This window comes from Pezoporus occidentalis, unplaced genomic scaffold (assembly GCF_034315485.1).
Source record: "Pezoporus occidentalis ecotype Australia unplaced genomic scaffold, CSIRO_AGI_Poc_V1 ctg5, whole genome shotgun sequence".
In the NCBI taxonomy this organism is placed as follows: Eukaryota; Metazoa; Chordata; class Aves; order Psittaciformes; family Psittacidae; genus Pezoporus; species Pezoporus occidentalis.
This window is the reverse complement of record NW_026915835.1, coordinates 12,918,852-12,943,160: the sequence shown is the minus strand read 5'-3', so window position 1 is coordinate 12,943,160 and position 24,309 is coordinate 12,918,852. Positions and strand designations below refer to the sequence as shown.

The 24,309-nt window shown below is 42.5% G+C and overlaps 1 protein-coding gene across 11 annotated transcripts in view; it reads left to right on the top strand.

Moving 5' to 3' along the window:
• Positions 1 to 611: 611 nt before the first annotated feature.
• The window catches only part of MYCBP2 (MYC binding protein 2), a 182,715-nt gene continuing 159,017 nt past the window's right edge, over positions 612 to 24,309 (top strand). For 10 of the 11 annotated variants that reach the window (XM_062636926.1, XM_062636928.1, XM_062636931.1 and 7 more), the window contains exon 1: positions 612 to 1,313. In XM_062636926.1, the coding sequence (XP_062492910.1) occupies positions 1,027 to 1,313 (287 nt within the window). In that variant the 5' untranslated portion in view covers positions 612 to 1,026. The remainder of the gene's footprint in view (positions 1,314 to 24,309) is intronic. The other variant, XM_062636932.1, reaches the window with a different exon arrangement.

Here is a 24,309-nt window from a genome sequence, read left to right as displayed (position 1 = left end):
TCTCATGAGAGCAGAGTAGAAGACAACTTAAGGAAATCCTGCCCCCCTATAACAACTGGATTTAGTGAACTCTGCATTAAGGAAAAGAGGCTATTGCTCCTGGAGCAGACCCTGCCTAGCTAGCACTACAAAGCACAAGCACAGGGCATGGGGGGGGGCGAGGATGGGGGGGGAACATTAATGCACTGGTGCATAGCTTGTGCAGTTGGTCACACCAGGCTTCTTGCACCCAAACCGTACGTTGATACTCAGACGCGGGGCCTTACGGCGACATGACGAGAACGCAAGGGCTGTCCTCGCTAAAACCGGGAGCTTCTGCTTTTATGCAGGACACTTAAATAAAAGGAAGACGAGCAGGCAGTGTCATTAGGACGACGGACAAGCTCTGCGCGGAGCCCGAGACACCCTGCCCCCACGAGCACGACTTCGTGGATCTCGATCCGTACCCAGACACCGCTGGACACTCTGCCGGAGGGGCCAGCTCTCACTCCGTCCCGGATTTCCCGGGAGCCGCGCAAAGGCTGGGCGCGGGCGGCGCATGCGGCCTGGGGCCCGGCTGGCCGCGGAGGGGAGGCGGGCGGAAGGCGTGGCCGGCGCGCCTGTGCGGAGAGAGGGCGGCGGCGCTGCTGAGGCGAAACTGTGGGGGGTCGCGGCAGCCGGTGGCCTCCACCCCCAACTCCCCACATCCCCGTAGCGGGAAGGGGAAAGCGAACGGCTGCATCCCCCAGCCCCCCTCCCGGAGGCGTGCGGTCTTGCCCAGTGCTCGGCGCGGCGGCCGGCGCTGCGCTTGGGGCGGAAAGCGAGCGGGTGGGCAGCCGGAGCTCCGAGCCGCCGCTTGAGGGGAGAAGAGGGGTGTTCCCGCACCCCCCGGCCCCAGCCCGGGTGGATGTGCACCGCCGAGGGCGGTGGCGGCGGCTGTTGCGGCCTCCCCATGGCTGGGCCCCGGCGGTGAAGGCGGCGGGAGCCGCCTGTGTCCGCGCCGCGCCGGGAGGCAGCGCAGCCAGCAGGGGGCGGGCGGGGAGGGGGATGAGTGCTGCAGCCGCCGCCGCCTCTGCGGGAGCCGCCGCCGCCTGCACCGGGGCAGAGGGCGGCTTCTTCTTCCTTTCCAGCGGCTCCGGTCCGGCGGGGTCCATGGGGCCCGAAGAGGGCTCAGCCGGCGGGCTGGGAGCCCTGCCCGGCGCCCTGGCGGCGCCGTCGCTGGGCTGCCGGAGCCGCTACCAGCTGCTGCTCTCCGGGAAGGCCCTGGCCGACAGATACCGGAAGATTTACACGGCGGCTCTGAGCGATCGGGAGCTGGGGAGCCACCCGGGCAGGTAACGCGCGCCGAGCTCCCTCCTGGGCGAGACGGGCAGTCCTCGGCAGCCGCCACCACCCCTCCCATCGTCGGCTGGGAGCGGCCCTTCTCCCGGTCCCGTGAGTGCACCGTTCTCCCGGCAGCCGCCCTCCAATTCTCCCTTCTCCCGCGGCTACCCCCGCTGCCTCTGCCATGTGGCCGCCGCCGGGCCCCGGGGGCCGGAGGGGGCGGTGATGTAACGCGGTGGCTGCCCAGGTGCCACCGGGCCCGGACGCTAGCTTGGCCGGCGTTATCGTACAGATGGCGCTGACACCCTCTTTGCCTGGGGGCCGGGGTGGCCGGGAGGGTGTGTGGTATGGTTACCTGTGTCTGCTCCCCACCCCCAGCGCGGAGGCCGGGGGCGCCGCCGCGCCCTTGTGGCGGGGGGGAGCGATGTAAAGCCCCGCTCCACCCGTTCTCTCTTGGCCGCCGCGGGGGATGGAGCGTTTCCTCACTCGTGGTGTCCATGTTGAGACCTCGCTCTGCCTGCGGCCTGTGGTGCCACTGAAACGGGCTGAACCCCGTGTTTTCTGACGAGGGCACCCGCTGGCGGGGCCGCCCAAGAGAGGGACCTTAGTGCTTGCCGTATGTCGGAGCAGCCTTTGCCTGCTCTCCTTTATTTTTCCGCCACTTTTGGTAATCTCTTTCTCCGCCACCTTGGACGCGGCCTCGGTAACAGTGGGGAGGCTGCGCCCGGGCAGCGCTCTCGGGGAGTGGTGTGGGGGGTGTGCCCGGGTCCCTGCGGCGGATGGTGCTTCTCGGGATTCCGTGTCCCGCCGGTCCTGCCAGCTGGCTCTCGGGCTCCGTCCCCAGGCCGCAGCAGGGTGCCTGTTGCGCCTGCCGCTCTTCGGCCGGGATGCCCTCGCCTCCCTCTCCTCAGCGCAGGACTGGGGAGGCGGCTGTGGGCTCAGGCGGTGAGAGGTGGCGAGTGTTGTAGTTACCTGCGGCCCCAGCCCCGGTCTGCAGACCAAGCGGCGGAGGCGAGGGCGGAGTGTGCCCGGCCGGGGCCGGCCTGCATGAAGGGGGCGAGGGGCCGGCTCCCTTTAGGTGCCGGGGCGCTCCCCATTGTTTTCCTCCAGAGGTGGTGGTGAGGATGCGGATGACACGAAACCGGCACTTTCCTGTGTTCTCGGCCTCTGCCGGCCTTAAGCTGGAATGTGAGTGGCCAGATCGCGATAGAGCTTTGAGTCAGCGCTGTTTTAACTTTGTAAATGGTTGTAAAGCGCTAGGTGCTTGGCGTCTTCGGTTTAGGCTTTTTTTTTCAGTCTGACTGGAGCAGCGGGGCTTATCTCCTCTCCTTCCGCCCCAAAAGTCTGTGCCTGGGAGTGGTGTTAACATAAACTGAAAGAATAACATAACTTTCCCCATTTGCTTACGGCAAACGCTGCAAACGTGGACTGTTGACGCTGGCATTTGACATCTTTGCAATTACTGAGTACAGGGTGTATGACAGGGAAACTATAGTTCTTTTTTTCCCTATGTAGACCTGTGAGCGTTTTCTTACCGTGTATATTCCTTAGTTCAGTGCTCATGCTTTTTCCTTTAAATCTTCTCTTCCTGCTTTTGAGCTTTGTATCATTTAGTCCTGGGTCTGCAAGGGCTAGTTGTAAGGGAACTACTCAATGCAAGGAGATTAGCTATGCGATTGCTTCATGGTATTAAGATATTTATCTGAATTTTGCCTTAACGTGTCTGTATTAAAGCTGTAGTCTTGACTTTGTTCTGCCCTCCATGTTTTTCAGTTTCAAGATAATTAAGCTGGTATCTCTTATATTTACAGTTGTAGAAAATACTGGCTTTAGGTGGGTGTGAATGTTAATGTTTCTTTTAATTGACATTCTTAAAATAATTACTTTTAACTCCAAGGTACCATAAATTGCATTCTTTTGCGTTCTGTTTTTTTTATTAGCAGATTCTTAGGAGAATGCCAGTTAAAAGAAACAGTAACATTTGCAGTTACTGTATGTCTTTATTATTGAGGGCTAGATTTAGTCATCTTGGAACCATTCAAAGAAGCTAGACTCCTCATATGGAGAAAACAGGCTATATTAAGCTATTAACAAGTAAATGACAGCTAGTTAATACTAGTGAATACGACCAGTGTGTATTGTAGGACTTTTGAGGGGAGGATGTTTAATAGTAGTCTGGTTGCCAGCTATCTTCTGGTACTCGCCCCCAACATCTCATGTATCAGACTGATTGCAGCCAAGGTACTGCTCATGATCACCACCCTTTTTCCATATTAGTGTCAAAATATTGCAGTCGAAGGTTTGAGAACTTCAGCCACCTGGTTGTCTTGAACAGAAATGGTCAAAAATGCTTTTTGACGAACATGGTAAAAATTGCAGACATTTTCTAAAGAGATGCTTTAAAGTGATTTGGGACTGCATTTAATTGCTACAGTAGATAACAGTGCCAGATAAATTAATTGGAGGCTAAGATAATATAGTTTATAAGAGAAACTGTGGAAAATCTGTAGCCTCCTAATCTGTCAATAAGCGTTTGTGACTACAAAAATACCTTGAAGTAATTTAAAAAACTAAACGGATTGGCTTGTGAACATTAATACACTTCTTCCTGTGCTCCAAGAAGACTAATTTGAAGAATGATAGTGCAGCCTACTTGCTATATGTCAATTTCAAAAGAATCATTCATTCAAGACTGCAGAATTGTATTCTGCACTTCACATGGTGTCACCAATACTTGCCTCAGTGAGTGCTTTTATTCCAAACCTGCGTTTAATGTTTATGAAGAACTAGAGTGCAATTTGAAAATGCTTGTGTGTAGACAAGAAAGTGAAACATTGTGGAGATTGTCTGAAAGTCAGAAGTGAGATTGCAGTCACATTTGCAAGGTGTTTGTGCTGGCTGTCATCTGAAAGTGATGAATATCGTATGTTGAGTAGGATGCGGTAATTGACTTTGAAACAGAAGTAGCAGTGCTTTGCATTTCCTCATGTGCAACTGGCTGCAGTGTTGTGAACACTTCAGTCTTCAAAGGGGACTGTTCAGTTAGTGTGCTTGTTCCTCCTGCCACATTGATGTAATTATTATATAGTTTCTTGCAGTAGCAGATTAGAGACTTGGTCTGGGTTAAAATTAACTTGGCAAAAATAGTTTGTTGTAATCCAGACTAATTCCCTGATCTGGCTCACCTTGTGGTTGTGCTTGTGACAGTGTGAGGTGAAGGGTTGCACAAAGATCTATGTACACTGGAGGGAGCAGAAACTGCTGGATTTAGCACTAGTGCCAGCCTAATGCTTTTTCTGTTTCATAAAATTGCCTAATTCTACAATTTAACGCACAACTGTCTTTGCTTAGATAACAATATTAAAAATCTGTTACGGTACTACTAGCAGTGGGAAATTCACTTGTCAAGATTGGTTTGGAAGATAAGTCAACTGTGAGTGTGCCTAATTTGTAGTCTCTGCTTTATGTCTACTGAAAAATATGAAAATGACTAGTAATGGTATAATAGTTAATGTAGCTATAAAAGTCTGTAAAACACTAGTAGGAAGTATGAACTTCAGAGGGCAAGTGAAAACTTCACGTTGTTGGAGTGTGGTCTCATACACTGGATTCTGAGTGGATGAAATGGGAAGTCTGCTCTGGTACTGAAGTAATGTAAGTTGTTAACTACTTTCAGTCCTGAAGTTTTGCGTTTGCTAAATAAGGTATTCACAGTAGGTACTTACTTACCCATTTTTCACATTCTGTTGTCTTAAGATACACAGTTTTTTTGTTGTGTAACTTAATCCTAACAAACGTTGCTATCTAGCTGAATTGCTGCTGTTACCAGTTGTGGATCTTGGGGTTTTCCCTGAGCTCTCAGTTCCTTTACTCTTCTTTTACCTACATATGTACTACCAGAAGTATCAGTTAGGCTCAGTGTGTTCTATGAGACTTTTTCTCAACTCTAGATAGAAATAAAAATTTGAAGACCATATTTGGATTTCTATAGTAACATTAGGTATCAGAGATGTAGCAGTATTCACTGAATAATATTAAGGTTGCAGAGGGGAGATTTAGGTTAGACATCAGGGAAAAATAAAAATCACTTTGAGGGCAGTGAAACACTGGAACAGGGTGCCCAAAGAAGCTGTGAATGCTGCATCCCTGGAACTGTGGAGTCAATCTGTTGGTACCCCATCCCTTGTTGAGATCAAGGAACATTTCAGTGATGACTGAAATAAAGATTTCTGCTATTAACCAGAAATCGGATGACTGTTTTTTTTCCAGCCATTTTGGCTGAAGAAGAGGCAGCCAACTTTCATTTTAAACTGATTCTTTCTACTGGATGATAAAAGAAATTTTTGGAAGTAGGCCAGGTCATCCACACTCATAGTAGTAAATTATACATCCTCTGGAGAAAATTGATCATTAGGTGTTAGTCTTTAGGCTTTTCAAAGTTGACACAAGGTCTTCTCTTATGCCCCTTCTTTTGCTTAGTAATGCAATGCTTATTCGGTCCTGTGATGTTTTAAGTGTATATTTTTCAAAATTTATTGGAGAAATGCTACTGAAACACTTTAGCATTGCACTGCCAAGTTATTACAGAATTTGTAGAAGCCGAGCTTAATAGATTTATATATGTGAAATTTGTTATTTTGATTATAGGCACACTGGAAAACCTGAATTTCTTCAGATCTAAAGCCTTTACAAAAGCTGTAAGCTGTTTTCCGATTGAGATTTGATGCTTTCTTAAAATAAAATTGTAATTGCAGAAAGTTTGGAAGCATTCATTTGATGATTGAAAATAAGATTGTATAAATAAAGTCTGACAGATGCATTAGATGCAACATTTTCCTGTTTATTCCTGTAAAAAGGTTTGCTCCGTAGTTCCAGTCCAACTGAAATATTCTAGTCTAGTCTGTTGTTCTACTCTCATCTGTTTTTCAGTTCATGTTTTGTAAATGCCATTGTACTGAAACAGAAGTTTGCCTTTATGTAAACTTAAAATTTCATTTCGTTTGAAAAACAATGTGCTGTTGAGTCTCTGTGTTAACCTGTGCATTAGAAAAGCTGGTAGGAGTTGCTGTCTGCTGTAGGCTTTTTAGCAGTGATATATAGGTTGCAGCTAATAGGCCAGGTTGGATGGGGCTTTGAGCAGCTTGGTCTAGTGGAAGGTGTTCCTGCCCATGGCGTTGGAACTGGATAATCTTAAGGCCCTTAACAACCCCAGCCATTCTGGGATTCTGTGAATATAGTAGTGTTTTAATACTGTGTTATGCTTTTGTTTTTTAGGGATTAGCTATTTGTACTTACCATCTTTACCCTTATATTCTGATAAGGAAAACAGTTTAGAATGGTAGTTCTAAAAATCTATAGTAGTCACTTAGTCTAACATGGTTTATATTTGTGAAGAAGCTGAAAAGAAGGTAATAATATGTTGAGAGTCTTAAAATGTTTATTTGTGCATGTGTAAAAGTAATATAATTTATATAAATTATTTGAAAAATAAATAAAAACCCAAACTACTCTGAAATCCGTAAGAATATTCATTTTGGGAGCTGATAAAAACACATTTCCTTTTCACAAAAATAGAGACTGAGGCAGTCTTTGAAGCCAACTGGTGCTAAAAGACACCTTTGTCTTTTGTAGTCATGCATCCTTCTGCTTCTTCATTTAGAAGGAAGGTGTTGGAAAAGAATTACTGCATGTGACAGAATCACATTGTGTGATGATTATTTTTTTTCTTGTTATTTGTTTTGGATTGTGAAGTAATACTATGTGGAACCTTTTGCTCTTCAGTTAAAAGTTCAGTTATAGGCCGAACTTACAAAAAACTGTTAATACTGTTTATTTTGTTTAGGTATGGGAGTGTTGCTTGTGTGAGAGTGTATCAGCAAGTAGCAGCAGCTACAGTGTTTGTACTGCTAAATATCTTCTCTGTAGGTGAACATTCTGAATGTTCACCTATGGAGTAGATTGACATGTTCTCCACATAACCAGTTTGTTACGGGATCATTTGTATTGGATACCTAATTATTCAGCTGTAATATTTTGGTCATTATGAGTTAAGCCTTTTTAATGTTTATATAGTAATTGTTTTGGGAAGTGTCTTTTTAATAAAGTAAATACTAATGACAGCAGATTATTGCTTCTTTCTCAGTTCTCATTACCCGCTCTTGGGTTTTGGCATTCTTGTATATGCTTTTCAAACATAGGTAAGGCTGTACGTAATTCCCCTTTATTGCTAGGTTAATTCTTGATATTTGGTGATCTCTTGATAATTTTGCTCCTTTTGTGGATCTACCATACTTAATGTGTTTTAAACTTTTAAAATAATTTATCATTTCTGAATTTAAGATTGGGGTTTGCTGATGAAAGTATTTGTGGGAGTATGATTGTAAGTCTTGGTATCTATACAATGGCAAAGGTCGTAACAGTGGAAACATACCTGGCTCAGGTTTTAGCGTTATACTCTCAGTAAATACCTCCGTATTTAGAGAAGAGATTCAGAGCAGCCCTGCAGAGAAGGACTTGGGGGTGTTGGTTGATGAGAAAATGAGCATGAGCCAGCAGTGTGTGCTCTCAGCCCAGAAAGCCAACTGTATCCTGGGCTGCATCAAAAGGAGCATGACCAGCAGGTCGAAGGAGGTGATCCTGCCCTTCTACTTTGCTCTTGTGAGACCTCACTTGGAGTATTGTGTGCAGTTCTGGTGTCCTCAACATAAAAAGGACATGGAACTGTTGGAACAAGTCCAGAGGAGGTCCATGAGAATGATCAGGGGACTGGAGCATCTTCCATATTAAGATAGGCTGAGAAAGTTGGGGCTATTGAGGCTGGAGAAGAGAAGGCTGCGTGGAGACTTCATAGCAGCCTTCCATTCTCTGAAGGGGGCTTATAAGGATGCTGGGGATGGACTCTTCCTTAGGGACTATAGTGACAAGACAAGGGGTAAAGGGTTAAAACTTGAACAGGGGAAGTTTAGATTGGATATAAGGAAGAAGTTCTTTACTGTGAGGGTGGTAAGGCACTAGAATGGGGTGCCCAATTAAGCTGTGAATGTGCCATCCCTGGCAGTGTTCAAGGCCTGGTTGGACAGTGCCCTAGATGACACAGTTTAATGTGAGGTGTCCTTGCCCTTGGCATGGGGGTTGGAACTAGATGATCTTAAGGTCCTTTCCAACCCAACTATTCTATGATTTTATGATTCATATGAGGTCATTGCATGATTTTCATGGGTGTTTATGTGGATGATGAATTCTCTTCCATTTGGAACGAGTGAACATTGCCTGAATGTTCTGCTGAAGTTCACAAGAATGTAGAATTTTAATATGAAAACATAAGTCAGTATAACTGCTAAGTGTGACTGGAGTGGAATCAGCGTATTAGACTTACAACGATGGTGGTTAATTCTGCTTAATATTTTAAGCAGCAACTGATGTATTTGTTCTAATTTATTTCAAAATGGCTACAGCTGGCAATCTGAGAAATAATCAGTTATTTTTGCTTAAGTAAAATTAGACTTTTCTTCCGTTTTTTTAAAGTTACGTGAGCTCTGTTACCATTTTTCAGATAAAGTCTGATTTCCTGTTCTCAACCATCTTCAGGCTTTCTAATCTGTGTGTCCCTGGGATTCTTACACCTACTGATGTAAAAACAGCATGCATGTTCTACTTGTTTTTTGCCTCTTATGTTGTAGGTTTGTGGTGGGGGTTTTTGGGTGTGCTTTTTGTCTTTTTTAAAAAAATCATGGCATATGTTATATAAAGCACATATGAGAGCAGTACAGTGTTTGGTACTAAAGTACTTTGTGTGAACTGTTTTCCATGTACTTCACTTGCTTTGGAATCTAGCCCTTTGCAGCATCTCTTAGGCACATGGTTTTATTTTCGTCTTCTGCTTTCTTACCTTGCTTGCCATAAACACTGCTTCACACTGAGGTGCTGATTTGAAAAGTAGCCAACTAACTAAACTTTTTATATTGTAAGTAGGCTCTTTCACAGCTAACTTTTCCCAGTGGTCTTTCTCAGCTAATTCTTACTGTTGTGACCCTCCAAGGGATGAATCCTGGAAACTGGCTCAGGAGAATGGCTCTGTGTGCCGTAAGTGGCTAAATGAAGGTATATGATTTCTGCACATTTAGGTTTAATCTTTCATACATTAATATATATATATTTTTTCTGTTTGGTTTTGTTGTGTTTTTTTTTTTTTTTTTTACAAAATATAGTAAATAGCATGTTATAGCTCACTGCATCCCTTCAGACTGATGAATGTGTTGATGGGCTTAATTAGTTTTTATTATTATAGCTGAGTGAAACTTCTTTCTTTGCATCTAGTATATCTACAACTGCTATGGCCTGAGAATACTCTGAGGATATGTACACCTTAGAAAACAAACAAAAATTCATCTTCTTTGTCCCCACATAAAACTGGAGTCCTGTAGTTAAATCGGTACTATTCCTTATTTTCAGTTTCTTCCCTTAGCTTTCCTTGACTCGCCTTCCCATGAATGATTGCCTGAGGTAATGGTTTTTGAAATCAGCTTTTGAACTCTTGGAAGATACTTTATCAATTCTGTGACAGGTTGTTGTAGTTTAACCCAGTAGTCAGCTCAGCACCAAGCAGCTGCTCAGTCACTCACCCCCCCTGCAGTGGCACGGAGAGAGAGTTGAAGGGATGAACACGTGAAAACTTGTGGGTTGAGATGAAGGTGGTTTAATAGGTTAAGCAAAAGCTATGTGCACAAGCAAAGCAAAATAAGGAATTCATTCACCACTTCCCATTGTCTGGCTGATGTTTAGCCATCTCCATGAAAGGAGGACTCCATTGTGCATAGTGGTTACTTGTAAGCCCCAAAATTCTGAATGTTGTCCCCTTTCTTCTCCTTCCCTACAGCTTTTATTGCTGAGCATAATATCACATAGTATGGGATATCCCTGAGGTTAGCTGCCCTGCCTGTTCCCTCTTCCAACTTCTTGTGCAACCCCAGCCTACTCACTGGTTGGTGGAATGAGGAGCAGAAAAATTCTTGACTCTCTGTAAGTGCTTTTCAGCAACAGCTTAAAACATAGGTGTATTATCAGCACTTCTTCCCATCACAAATCCAAAACATACAAGCACCATACAGGCTACTCTGAAGAAAATTAACTTTATCGTAGCCAAAGCCAATACAAAGAGAATGTAAGTTAAGTTCAAAAAGTGTAAGTCTGTTGTTTGTAGTTTAAATTCAGAGGTGCTATAGTAGTTAGATTATTTTGGTCATGATCTCTTGTCAGTCTGGAAAAATGTCTAGCTAAGAGTTTTGATCCTAATAAGGTCAAACCCTGAGCTTTTCACTTCTCCAGTGTTCTCCTTGTTGCAGTTGATAAACATCACTCATCTTTTCTGTTGCTGAGCCCTTAGGACAACTGTGTTTATACAGATCTGCAGCCAGTCATTCATATTACATTGAGATAAGCTTGTTATTATTAAATACCTTATTCTCCTGGTTTTATTCTTTCAGCCTCTTTTCTTGATTGTTTCACCATGAATTATTTGTAGGGTTACTTATGACTCACCTCTTACCAGGTTTTGCCTTTCCTTTCCCACTAGCCAATGCATTATTCTTTCTAATGGATATGCTCATACATCTTCATTATGCCTGCATTTTTTCAGAGTTGTCATGTCTCTATTCTGTTTCTCTTCAAACCAATCAATTCTCTATCCCATTTTATTTCTAGAATATACTGTTATACGGGGTAGACCACTGACAGCTGTGTGAGTTTCCAGTTTGAACTACATGGTTGTATCTTCTGTGATTCAGTGAAGAAAATGTAGGATTGATTTGGTTTACTTGCGACAGTAATCACTCTAAGGAAGTTATACTGTCATTAACCACTGGTAATGTGCCTTTCTGAACAAGTACATTACCCCCTAAATTTCACAGAGCATATTCCCTAAATTAAAACTCTGCTGCTATGATTCTGTGTAGGATAGTGTTGTATGCGTTTTGGTACTTGTGTTCAGACAGGAAGGTGTCCAAAGGTGTGGATGTTGTCATATTTGCTATGGTTATATGACCTTTTTTAATTATTTTTTTTTTATTATTTTTTATTTTTTAATGAAGAGTCCTAAAAACATTTTAAGTGTAAGAGATACAAAAGTACTTTACACTGAAAAAATGGAGTTGAATGTTTTCCTTGCATGTGTTCTTACAGATCTAATTTCATAGGCGACAATGCAGCAAATAATAAACATCAGATAATTACAGAAAAGAAACTATGAGTGTCCTACTAGTCTGGCTTTGTTTTCCTCTAAGCTTGTCTTAATTGGATTAAGATGCTCCTTACCCCGATTTGTGGATTTAGATGACAGGATTTTGATGTTTTTTCCATTTGTAGATATACCACTGAAGTGCCGTGACTTTCCTTTTATATTGGTGTAGATGAACATTCATATCGGAATACTTAATTAGTAATTCAAAGAAGATAGTGCATAAGCTGGTAATGGTTTGGAGAGCATACACGTGGCTGTTAGAATGACTGTTGAGCTGTTGCCCTCTTTACTAAAAATCTGAGTTGATCAAGCTTCAGATCTTAGGCTTACTAAATGAAGATGTTATTAGTAATTTTAAATAGTTAAGGTCATCTAAGGTTAATATTGTCATTGACAAAAATACCAAGATTTTATTATTTAGGAAGGAAATTTATTGTGCTCTCTGGTGGTGTTTTGAGATCTGGCTATCAAGCTGAGCTGTTTTCTTCTTCAGTGACTCTCACTGCTGAGTTAAAAATAAATCTGTAGCCCTTGATGAAATGTAAAAGTACTCCCAGTAGTCCACTGCCCCTGCTCAAGGAGAGCCACCTGGGGCCGGTGGCACAGGACCATGTCCAGATGGCTTTGAATATCACCAAGGATGGAGACTCCAGAACCTTGCTGGGTAACCTGTGCCAGTGCTTAGTCACCCTCACAGTGAAAAAAAGTCTTACCTGAAGAATTCCTGTCTAACCTAAATGATTCTGTAATCCTTAGAAAAATAGGGCATAAGAAGAAAGGATCTATATGAGGTTTATTTGTCTTCTAACAGGATGTGTCACAGGGAACAGATACACAGTGCTGAGCAATCAATTCCTGCAGCAGAGGTGTATTGCAAGATGTGATCCTCGTTACTGGAAATGTAGAATCATGGGATCATTTAGGTTGGAAAAGACCTTTAAGATTGAGTCCAACTGTAATCCTGTCACTGCCAAGCCCACCACTAAACCATGACCCTAAGTGCCACATGTACGAATCTTTTAAATACTTCCAGGGATGGGGACTCAATCATTGACCTCGGCAGCTTCTTCCAATGCCTGACAACTCTTTCAGTGAAGAATTTTTCCCTAATGTTGAATCTACACCTCCCTTAGAACAACTTGAAGCTACTTCCTCTTCTCCTGTAGTTTGTTACTTGGGAGAAGAGATTGACGCCTCTCTACTCCTTTCAGGTAGTCATAGAGAGGTCTCTCCTCAGCCTCCTTTTCTCCAGACTATAAACAGCCCAATTCCATCAGTCACTCCTCAGAGGGCTTATTCTCTAGATCCTTCACCAGCTTTGTTGACCTTCTTTGGTCATGTTTCAGCACCTCAGATGTTTTTCTTGTAGTGAACTGAACGTAATTGTCATGGTTTAAGCTCAGCTGGCAACCCAAAACCATGCAACTGCTTGCTCACTCCCCCCTGTTTCTACCATGCTGCCAGAGGGATGGAGAGGAGAATCGAAAGAATGTAACTCCCATGGGTTGAGATAAGAACAGTCCAGTAACTACAGTATAACACAAAACCACTACTCTACTACTCTACCACCAATAATAATAATGATAAGGAAAATAACAAGGGAAGAGAATACAGCTGCTCACCACCTGCTGACCGGTACCCAGCCTGACCTGAGCAGTGATCTTACCTTCTGGGTAACTGCCCCCAGTTTCTATCCAGGGCATGACGTGCTGTGGTATGGAATACCTTTTTGGCTAGTTTGGGTCAGGTCTCCTGTCTCTGGTTCTTCCTGGCTTCCCCTCCTCCCTAGCAGAGCATGAGACTCAGAAGGTCCTTGGTCAAGAGTAAGCATTACTGAGCAGCCGCTAAAACCATTGGTGTTATCAGCGCTGTTCCCAGGCTGAAAGTCAAAACCACAGCACTGCACCAGCTACTAAGAAGGAGAAAAATGACTGCTACTGCTGGACCCAGGACAACAGTATTTGAGGTGTGGCCTCACCAGTGCTGTGTACAGGGGGATGATCACTGCCCTTATCCTGCTGGCCACACTATTTCTGATACAGGCCAGGATGCTCTTGGCCTTATTGTCTGCTGGGGCACAAGCTGGCTTATGTTCAGTGGCTGTCAACCAGCACTCCATGTCCTTTTCTGCCATGCAGCTTTCCAAGCACTCTTCCCCAAGCCTGTAGCATTGCATGGGGTTGTTTTGACCCAAGTGCTGGATCCAGGACTTACCTTGCTGAATCTCATATAGTTGCCCTTGGCCCATTGATCCATCCTGTCCAGATCCCTCTGCAAAGCCTTCCTACCTGCAGTGTCTTGATGCCACTCCTGCCCAGTATGGTGTCTTCTGCAAACTTACTCAGGGTGCAGTCGATCCCCTTACCCAGATCATTGATAACTTTTATCATACTGAGCTGGCCCTAATACTGAGCCCTGGAGAGCCACTTGTGATCAGCCACCAATTGGATTTTGTTCCGTTCACCACTATCCTTTGGGCTCTGCCATCTAGCTGGTTTTTAACCTAGTGAAGAGTTCACCTGTCTAAGCCATGAGCAGCCAGTTTCTCCAGGAGAATGCAGTGGGAAATGGTGTGAAAGGCTTTACTAAAGTCTAGGTAAATAACATCCACAGCCTTTCCTTCATATACTAAGTGGGTCATCTTGTCATAGGAGGAGATCAGGTTAGTGAAGCAGGACCTGCCTTTCATAAACCCGTGCTGACTGGGCTTGATACGTGTTGTGTGATGGCACTCAAATGATTTGCTCCATAACCTTCCCCAGCACCGAGGTCAGACTGACAGGCCGGAGTTTCCTGGATATTCCTTCCAGCCCTTCTTGTGGATGGGTGTCACATTTGCTAGCCTCCAGTCACCTGGGACCTCCCTGGTTAGCCAAGGCTGCTGATAAATGGCTGAAAGTGGCTTGGTGAGCACTTCTGCCAGTCTCCCTCAGTATCCTTGCGTGGATCCCATCCGACCCCATAGACCTGTGTGTGTCTTAAGTGGTGTAGCAGGTAGTTGACCATTTCCCCTCAGATTATGGGGGCTTCATTTGTTCTGTCTTCCATATCAGGGGGCTGGGTACCCAGAGCACAGCTCGTCTTACTGAGGCAAAGAAGGCATTGAATACCTCACCCTTTTCCTTAGCTTTTGACACACTTTTCCCCTGTACCCAGTAAAGGATAGAGATTCTCCTTAGCCCTCCCTTTTTGTAATATATTTATAGAAACATACGTTGAACCTTTATGCTGTAGCTCAACAGAAATAAAGGTCATATGAGGGGAGCTGAAGAGTAGCAACACCTGCAGTTTTAAATAAGTTTAAACTACACGTTTGTGCTAACATTCTTGTAGGAAGAGCTGCATGGTAACGAGATCTAAATGTAAGTAATTTATTACTTGGAGCATTTTACACTGTTTTAAGGTAGTGGGTGAGTATGTAGTGGCAATTAGTCCCCAGTTTGGGGGTATTACTACAGAAGTCTTAGCTTTCTTCTTCTGCAGCTTGTCTTCCACTTTTTTTTTTTTGTTGTTTTGTTTTGCCAGCAAATGTCATATTCAACCTTTACTGCATCACAACAGGCAAAAATACGGTCTGCGAGCCAGCTGCCATGTAACTGAGCTGCTTTTGCTGTGATATTGGCAGAAGCAGTAACTTATTTTTCCTACCCTGGCCACAACTGTGCAAAGAACAAAGGAAGGTCAAACCAGTGCTTCACGGAGGTATTTTTCTTTAATTGCTTCACAGAGCAATTGTTCACTTGTCAGAGATATTCTAAAACCCAGAGATGCTAACCAGTATTAGCAAAAGGTGGTTTTTTTTTTCTGAAGAGTTCTGTAGATTTTGTTGCCAAGTTACAGTGAAAGGATTTAGATGAGTGTATTTCTTCAGAAATTCTTGTGGTTTTTTTCTATTTCTATTTGTGATTTGTAAGGTAAAATTTTGGGTGTATGGCATAACATATACTTTTTGTGCACGTATATTTCATAAAGCTCGCTAATACTTTGTTTTACATTACACAGTTTGTGTATTTGTGATACATATTTGTGTGCCACCTTTCAGTTTGTATTTGTGTATTGTGTTTCCTGTCAATCATATCGTGGCAAGTCCTTTTGGAAACTTGATAGGTAGTATTGTAGGTGATACGAGAAATGAAGCATTAAAAAGCTTTTGGAACTATTGTCTGTAAGCAGACATTTTGTTTATCAGGACAAGAAGAGATTGGATTTATTTGAGTGGTATTTATTTTACTTCTTTATTCTTGCAGTCTGCTGACACTGTCTCCCTATGGTTGAAAGCATGTTGGATATTTCAGCTGTAAAAGGAATGATTACCTGTGGCTACTACTTAGTCATCAAAGGGAGGTATCTGTAAAGTCAAAAAGTAAAGCAAAGACTCAGGAAAGTTTGGTTTTAGGGTACTTTAGGGTAGCCTCTATAAACATGAAACATTGCTGGGTCCAGTTGACTTGAACCACTTTCACATTGATAGATTTGTGTTAAAGGGAGTTAGATGGAGTAACCTACAAATGAGCTAAGGGCAGAATTAAAAGTTTAGTTGGATAGATTGGACCTAGTACTTGAGCCATTTTCTGAATATCTCTGATTTTACAGTTATAAATGTAATCTTAAAGCGCCTACCCTTAAGTGATACATTCTGTATGCCAACTTTGTAGAAGGTATATGGTGTTTTAATTATGTGAGTTGTTTACTTCGAGTTGCTTTATGAGGCGTGTTGTGAGGCAGTTTCTCATTGTACATACTTTGAATTCTTGGCAGCTGAAATAACAGTGAAGAGATCACATCGAGGTTGGAGAAATGAACGGGGATTTTCATTGGAAGGATACTCAGTGCTTAGCTAAATGTAGGAGGTTTTACATATAGAGGCTTTTAAAAGAAGTAGTTGCTTTCAAGAAAAAGCATTCCCTCAGTTCATAGAAGAAGGCTGTGAAGACTGTAGCTTCTGTAAATATCGAGAGGTACCAAAATAGGGACTATGCAAGAAAAGCAGCAACTTTATTTTATAGCCATATTCAGTGCTTGCATTTTGTTACAGGTACATTTCCATCTCCTTGCCAACATCCAGATTCCACACATTTTTCTTGTTATTTAGTTATCGGGTCATAAAACCTCTTCTCCAGCTTTTGATTAGGCCATTAAAGCTCTGCCTGCTTCCTTTGTTTTGTTTCCTATCATTGTCAACTCCCTCATGTGAGCCAGGATTATAAAGCAACTTATTTTTTGCAATAATGTGATCCCCCAATTTTGAGATTTCTTCAGTTTTTCTGATCAGCCCTGATAACCCTTTTTTCTTTAGCATTCCCTTTCTTACATTTTGAAGCCCTTACAGCTGAGCTTCTGTAGCAACGAGACAGTGAATGGTAAGTCTCTTGCTGACATGGGCACTGGTATTTATCAGCTATGGTTCTCCATTATTGTATTTGATATTAAGATGCCTTGAAGCTAGATTACAAATTAACAGCTGTTTTGGAGCATTTTGGAGGATGGAGTAAATGGCATGAGAAATAGGAAAGCCCATCAGAGAATGCGATTGCTTTAACGTCTCTCTGCCCTTCATCTACGTGATCATGTATCAGATAGTTACCTGCTTACAGAAGATAAGGAAAAAACTCAAAATGCACTTTGTAATAGTTCATCAGGAGAGTACCTCCTGGTTTTCTGCATGGCTGAAAAGCCTGATGGCAGATCTGATAGAAAAAGTAGCTCTGCCTTATAATAAGTTAAAACAATTACAGCGATGAAGGCAAGAACAGAGAAAGAACAGGCTAGAAAGTAGTTATGTATTTTCATAAGTATGATGAAATTCCCCCTTAGAGTGGCTGGAAAAATTGACTGAAGCAATTGCAAAGCTATTGGGAGAATTATTACCTTGGAGAATTCACAAATAGATAAACAGTGTGAGTAAAGAAGGACTGAAGTTACTCTAGTACAGTGGAGTTTTTGTGTGTGTTGCCTTCCACGTGTCAATTTGGCCACCCCTGTTCTAGCTGGAACTACTGTAAGGTGGATTTAAAACTACACATAAGACCACCCTGGAGGGGTGCTCTGGAAAGAGCTGTCAAGGGGCTGTCCAGGAAAGTACAAAACCGGCAGTAACTCTTGTTCTGCGTCTGGATCTGTCCTAGGTCCTGAACTGTTAGTCTTCATCATTGACAATTCCATTGTGGGAATTGAGATTGTAGATGAAGAAGTTCATAGAAGATGCAAAACTAGGAAACACTACAGATATACTGGAGTAATAACCTCAGCAAATACTTAATTTCAAAACCAAACAAAAATCCGATCAACAAAAAAACATCTCCCCCCCCCCAAAAAAAAACACCAACCCCAAACCTAACTAGGAAACACAAATGTAAAACCAACATTGAATAAAAGGTGAGGTAGAAGTTCCTTGTGACAGCTTCTACACCTTGTATAGAATTATAAAGTGCATGTGATTTAGCAGTGTCATGCTGTGTTGGAGTGTTTCAGATATTTTCCTTTTTTTTTTTTTTCTCCTCAAAATGCATGAGAGGGATTCTTTTGTGTAGGAAACCTGAATTAATTGCCGACCTTTTATTTGCACTTCAGGATTGTGGCGCTTATTTTCTCTGTCTCTCTGTCTCTCTCTCTGTGTCTCTCTCTCTTTCACCCCTCTCTCCCCCTTCTCTCAACAAGAAGGACTAAGTACGAGTATAAGAGAATAGTGAAATTAGACATCAGTGATGTAAATGATTTGTAGTTTAGGCTGAAGGAACTGAGACTGCTTAGTTGACTTATTTTTCCTCAGACCTGAAAAAGAAATCTAGTTATAGAAAAGGAGGAAAATAAACTGATTTTTCTACAGTGAAGGTATATATATATAGGGAGAGAGGCATTTAGTTGCCATAAGGACAATTTAGAAAAGCCCTTACAAACAGCTTTCTAGTAGGATTGTTGAGGGCATGGTGGAAAAGTGATCATTAGCAGCATCTAATATCTCCACAGGGAAAATGCCTGTAAAGAATGAAGTAGAATTTGACTAGTCCTGTGCTAGACCAGGGAATGGAAAGACTGGCTTTTTGGGGTCCTTTCTGGACACTGTTTTTAATGATTCTGGAGTACCCTTCTCTTGTCAAATTGTATTTTAGATTTCCTGGGGACATGCACAAATGTCCTGTGCCACTGAAGTTTGGAGAAGTGTTGTTAAAGGTTCTGTATTCTGTGTCCATGTGGATCCATCTGCACAGAGAAACTCTTGGATGTTGCATGTAAATGTGTCCTTTGCTGTGCATGTCTTACTGTACCCTTGGGCATTGATTATATCCCAAGAAAGTGTGGCTCAATTTAAGTGACTGGCTTGTCTTATACATTTTAAATGTGGTAGAGTGGTTTTCATACATTGTTCTCTTGTAAGGGTTATGTAGTAGTGTAGGTTTGATTGTGCTGACTAATTCCCATAGAAGTCTGCTGTTATGCCTGAATTTGCTGTATGTTTGCTGATCCAGATGGTGAACAGATGAAAAGCTCAGTATGTCTCTACTTGGAAGCATAATCAGAAACATAGCATGACACCAGGAAAAATGCTAAACTTGGAATGAGGAAAAAAAGGTACTCTTTCCACAATGTACAAGCACATTTATTGCAGTCAAATTTTACTTTAGTGTGTAAACAAACAGTGAGGGATCACAAAATTGATGAGATTAGAAGGGATCTCTGGAGACTGTCTAGTCCAAGCTCCTTGCTCAAATTAGAATCAACCAGATCAGGTTGCTGTGGACATTGTGAAATTGGATTGAGAATATATTCAAGGATGAATCTATTCAAGGAAGAATATAGCCTCTCAGGGCAACCTGTTCCAGTGTTTGACCACTCTTACGGTTCTTATGTTGAAATTGAACTTCAGGACTTGGTCCCGTAAGTGAGTCTCTCAAGTACTGGGGAGACCAAAACTAATTATGTTACTCCATATGTAGTCTTGCTACTGTTGTGTAGTATGTAAGAGCCAACCCCTCAACCTGCTGGCAGTAGTTTTTCTAATGCATCCCAGAAGGCTGTGTGCCGTCTTTGCTTCAGGGGCAGCGTTACTGGCTCATGTTCAGTATATCTACTAGGAGGACCTATAGGTTTTTTTCTTTAAAACTACTTTCCAGCCAGTTGGCTGACAGAGTGTACAGGTACCTGAGGTGGCTCCTCTCCAGATGCAGGACTTTGCAATCCCGTGTTAAACTTAATGACGCTACCAGTGGCCCATTCCATCAACCTGTTAAGTTCCCTCTGAATGGCAGCAAAACCTTCTGGTTTGTCAGCCATTCCTCAAAGTTTTGTGCTGTCTGCAAACTGTCTTGAAGGTGTGCTCGGTCCCATCACTCACAAGCCTTTGACCTTAGCAGTTTGGCATCTTCAGTCCACATTTATCTAGCTTATACTTCATCAGTTTGTGTATGGGGATGACGTGATTGACAGTGTCAGAAGCCTTACTAAAAGTTAAAATAAAATCCACTGCTCTCTAGTCAGGCCTTAAGCCAGCCTTCTCACTGTAGAAGGCTACCAGGTTGGTCAAGCATGATTTCCTCTTCATAAATCCAAGCTGACTATTCACTATCCTGTCTTTTGTGTGTTTGGATTGCCTGATCTTCCCTCTTGGCCTTCCTGAATATAGGAGTGACAGTTGTTTTCTTCCAGTTCTCAGGAACCTATGCTAGTCACTGTGATCTTTCAGAGACTGAGAGTTGCCTTGCAGTATCATCGGCCACCTCCTGCAAGTACTTGTGGGTACGTTTTGTCAGATCCTGTGACTTACTTAAATGTTCCCTAACCTGAGCTTCCTTCACCTCACTTCCACCTCTTGTATTCTTCCTTTTTATGCTTGAACTTTGTCAAGAGCTTGTTGTTCATCCATGCAGGACTTCCTTTGACTTTCTGCATGTGTGAAAGTGTGATCCTTGAAACTGTCAGCCAGCTATTCTGCACTCCTTTCTATCCAGGAGACTGTATTCCATGAGGGTCTTAAAAGTAGATTGCTGAACAGGCCAGAGTCTGTTCTTCTGAAGTCTAGGGTTGTGATCCTTCTTTTGCCTTGCTTCCTTCTTAGAGCTTCCTGAACTTCACCTGCATTGTCACTTCATCTATGACTGCCCTCACCTTTCATGCACCTGACTGGTTCTTTCTTGTGTCAAGTTCAGCAAAGTGCCTTCATTCCTTGACTCCTCGACCGCCTGTGTCATGAAGTTACCATCCATGTGCTCCAGAAACCTCCTGCATTGCTTGTGCCCTGCTGTGTTCCTTTCCAGCAGATATCGGGATAGTTAGCTCAATTAATATCCCCCATAAGGACGAGGACCTCTCAATGTGAGGTTTCTGATCTACTTCTCCCTGATTAGAATGTGTGTAGCAGACACCCAAAACAATGCTGGCCTACTCTCTAATTTTAACCCTTAAACTCTCAGTTGGCTTGCCATCAGCTGTTGCATATTCTGAGTCACAAAAAGAACAGGGACGTGTTCTGCCACAGCTGTGGTGAAAGTTCTGGTGAAGTTTCAACATGGGAAGGTAAAGGAGAACCGTGGTGGAAACTGAATGATGGAAAGTTACTGTGTTTGCTGTATTATCATGAAGTATAGTACGTACCTCCCAGTGATCAAAAGAAGAGAGTAGTTGTGTCATCACATTTTCTGGGCAGTCATTCTGTGTTAATGCAGCTTTGTTTAGTCAAAACAGCTTTTATTCCCCACCTCCCTTTTGTATATAAGTCTGTAGTATTTAAGTTCTCCAGTGGTGGCTTAGGAGTAGTGGTATTTCTCTGTGTTATTGGGTGTTGGTAAAGAAAAGTCTGAAAAATTGGGGGCAGTCAGATGTTGTAATATGCTTACTCAAGAAGCAAATCACAAAAGCATATAGACTTTCGCAAGTCAGGTACTCCTCTGTCAGTTTGTGGGCAGAACTTAAGGTAGATGAGATGTGGCACTGTGGCTGATGTTGTAACTACTTTGGACCAGTTAGCCTTCCTATAGTACCACTGCCTTTATGGTGAACATGATATTCTATTATGTAGTGACAACCTCTGGATAATGTGTTTTGTAATTTGTAGATCCTCTATGGCAGTGATATACCTATACAAAGAAAGCTGTTGAACGGCACTAGTCTGATGTCTGTGATTTAGTCATTATGTGATTGCTGCACAATAAAATGAGTACTGCTGATCTTGCACTGTTATTCCTTATGAGTGAGGAAGCTATGGAGGAAGCATTACTTGTCAACCAATGTCGTCATGTCAGTACTTGCATTTTACTGCCCTTGTGTAAAGTGTGTTGGTAAATTTAAAGGTTTTTAAGGAGCTCGATGCTGTGATGAAAGACCCTGAGACGTGATGGTGACTAAATGAGTGATAATAACTTGCCGCTGCTGGATACTTGATGGTTTCAGCTTGGGACTTTACTTTTGACTGTTCAGAAGAAAATGCTTGCTGTTTCTTGTCCAACCTAATTGACCATCAGCAGCAATAACTAACCAAGTGAAGGGAACGACAGATTTGTTTGATACCACAAATGTGACTTTCATTTCAGTGTTACTGAATTGTTGCTGCTTATTAAGAGCATTTCCACTAGCCCTCAAATGCTTAAGCTAACTGTGCAGAGTAAGCACCTATGGAAACAAAATAATACAGTGTATTTGTCATTTGTCTGGATACAGCATGACTTTTATAGACCTCTCCTGTCAACAGTGTACTTCATCCCCAAAATGTTTAGCCGTTGAACCAGAGCAAGCAAGTTTAGACAGATACGAGAAAAACTTCCAACTGACTTTGATTCAGTGTATGTGTTAGCATATGGCTTATTAAACTCACTCTTTTCATAAGTGTACTCAACGATTTAATTAATAATAGAATGACTGGGTCTAATGCTGTACTAGCTGCTGTGACCTTTGGTGGCATGTTTCAGATAGGAACAAAGGGTTTAGGTCAGACAGCAGTTAAATAACGCTTTTGCTGTTCTTATTCTACCTCAGCAGCAGAGACAGAATAATATTTTTTTCCATTCATTAGTGACACCTTTAGTGTAACGTACAGCCTAGAAGAGCTTGTGCAGGTGTGACGCTATTAACCTGAGATTAATGTGTTAACCCATATTGAGTAATTGAGTAACAGTATTGAGTGGGGGGCACAATCAATACGCAAAGCTTCCTTCTCAAATTTGAGCCTCTGAATTGCAATTCAGGGCTGTTGTGACTTTGAGGCTCTGTTTCCATTTCCCTCAGCTCTTTTGAACAGAGGAAGAGCAATGCTGTTGAGACGACTGGAGAGTGTCCCCCTAATAATGCAGCAAATATTGCAAGTGCTAGTTAATGCTGCTTCTGGTTTGAAAACAAATAAACTAAGCATGTTTTTACTTTCTTCAACAACAGATGCTACAAAACTGAATAGAAGTTGTAATCATATAATTTAACAGCTATTTTAAGTTGTCCAGAAATTGGTTGTTGCCCATCCTTTCCCCCCTTTTTCCCCCTTTGGTTTGAGACAGTTGTTTCATGCTCCAGGGCTGAACATTTGAGGCCTTTGCTTTTGTTCTGAACAGATTTTTCTGTGAGGGTTGTAACTCTGTCTTTGGGTCCATCTGCCACAGGTATTTTCTTGTCAAGGAATTTTCATGCTCTGCACTCATTTGACTTGCTCTTCCTTTGTGGTCCAATTGAAAACTGCTAACTTAGTCTCAAATGTTAAACAGCTTGAAGCAGTTTGCAGAAAACCTACCTAAGATTTGCTGATAATCAGTGTTTGTGTGAATTAAATGGTATCAACAGCTAAGTTAAAGGCTAAAAGCCTTCTGCCACCGAAAGCAGATTGTCAGCACAGAGTTTTAGGAGTTCTGCAAATGTCAGTTTACAGCAATTTACAGTTGTTAACCCAAAATGTAATTAACAATTTAGCTAAAAAATCCAGCTGAGCCATATCAGGTCTTCTTAATCTTCAGGCAGCAGAAAAGTCAGGTTTATAATTAACTCATGTGGTTTCCAACAGGAAATTACTCATAATCTGCTTAATATTGTTTTTCGTGAATATACTTGCCCGCATTTTATCCTTTCTATCTGAATATTTAAACCTCTTGGCATGATGGTATATAGCAGTAGAAGTGTGGACAATCATATCCACAGTGTTGATGAGGGTGTTTTATTTTTTTAATTAATCATTAGTTCTAAAATTTCATTTGGATACAGGGGGAAAGTATGCTTCCCAACAAGAATGTTGGGGTTTCAGTATCCTTGGGGTTTTGTTTTAAGAAAAAATAGGGAGGTAATGTGGATTCTTGATGTGGCATTCCTGTATATCCCAAGTTGTTCCCATGTGAAAAATAGTTCAAGCCTAAGACCTGCTGAAGGTAGTGACTGCTAGAAATTATATAGGAAATACTAGGAATGACTAGAAAAATACTAGGGATGACTAGGAAATGTTTATACTTCTGGCTTCTTTAATTATTGATGTATGGATGATCATAGCACCACCACTTGGAATCAGAAAGAGGAAGTAAAGCCCATTGCTGATCTCTTCTGTTTGCTAATTGGAGAAAATGTTATTATTTAGGTATTATTTAGGTATCATTGAGAGATGAGGTTAGTCTGTAAAATGGTGGGAGTTCTAGATCTGTATATACATACAAATACATGCAAAAATACAGGCATTGATCCTGTGACATATTTACAAGAAGAAAAAGTGCTTAGAATGTTTGCAGACCATAATGAATTTGGAGAGTTTGCAAGGATTTTGTCAAGCAGGGTTAAATTTGAAATATTTTGGCAATTTAGTGTCCCTAACCCACCCC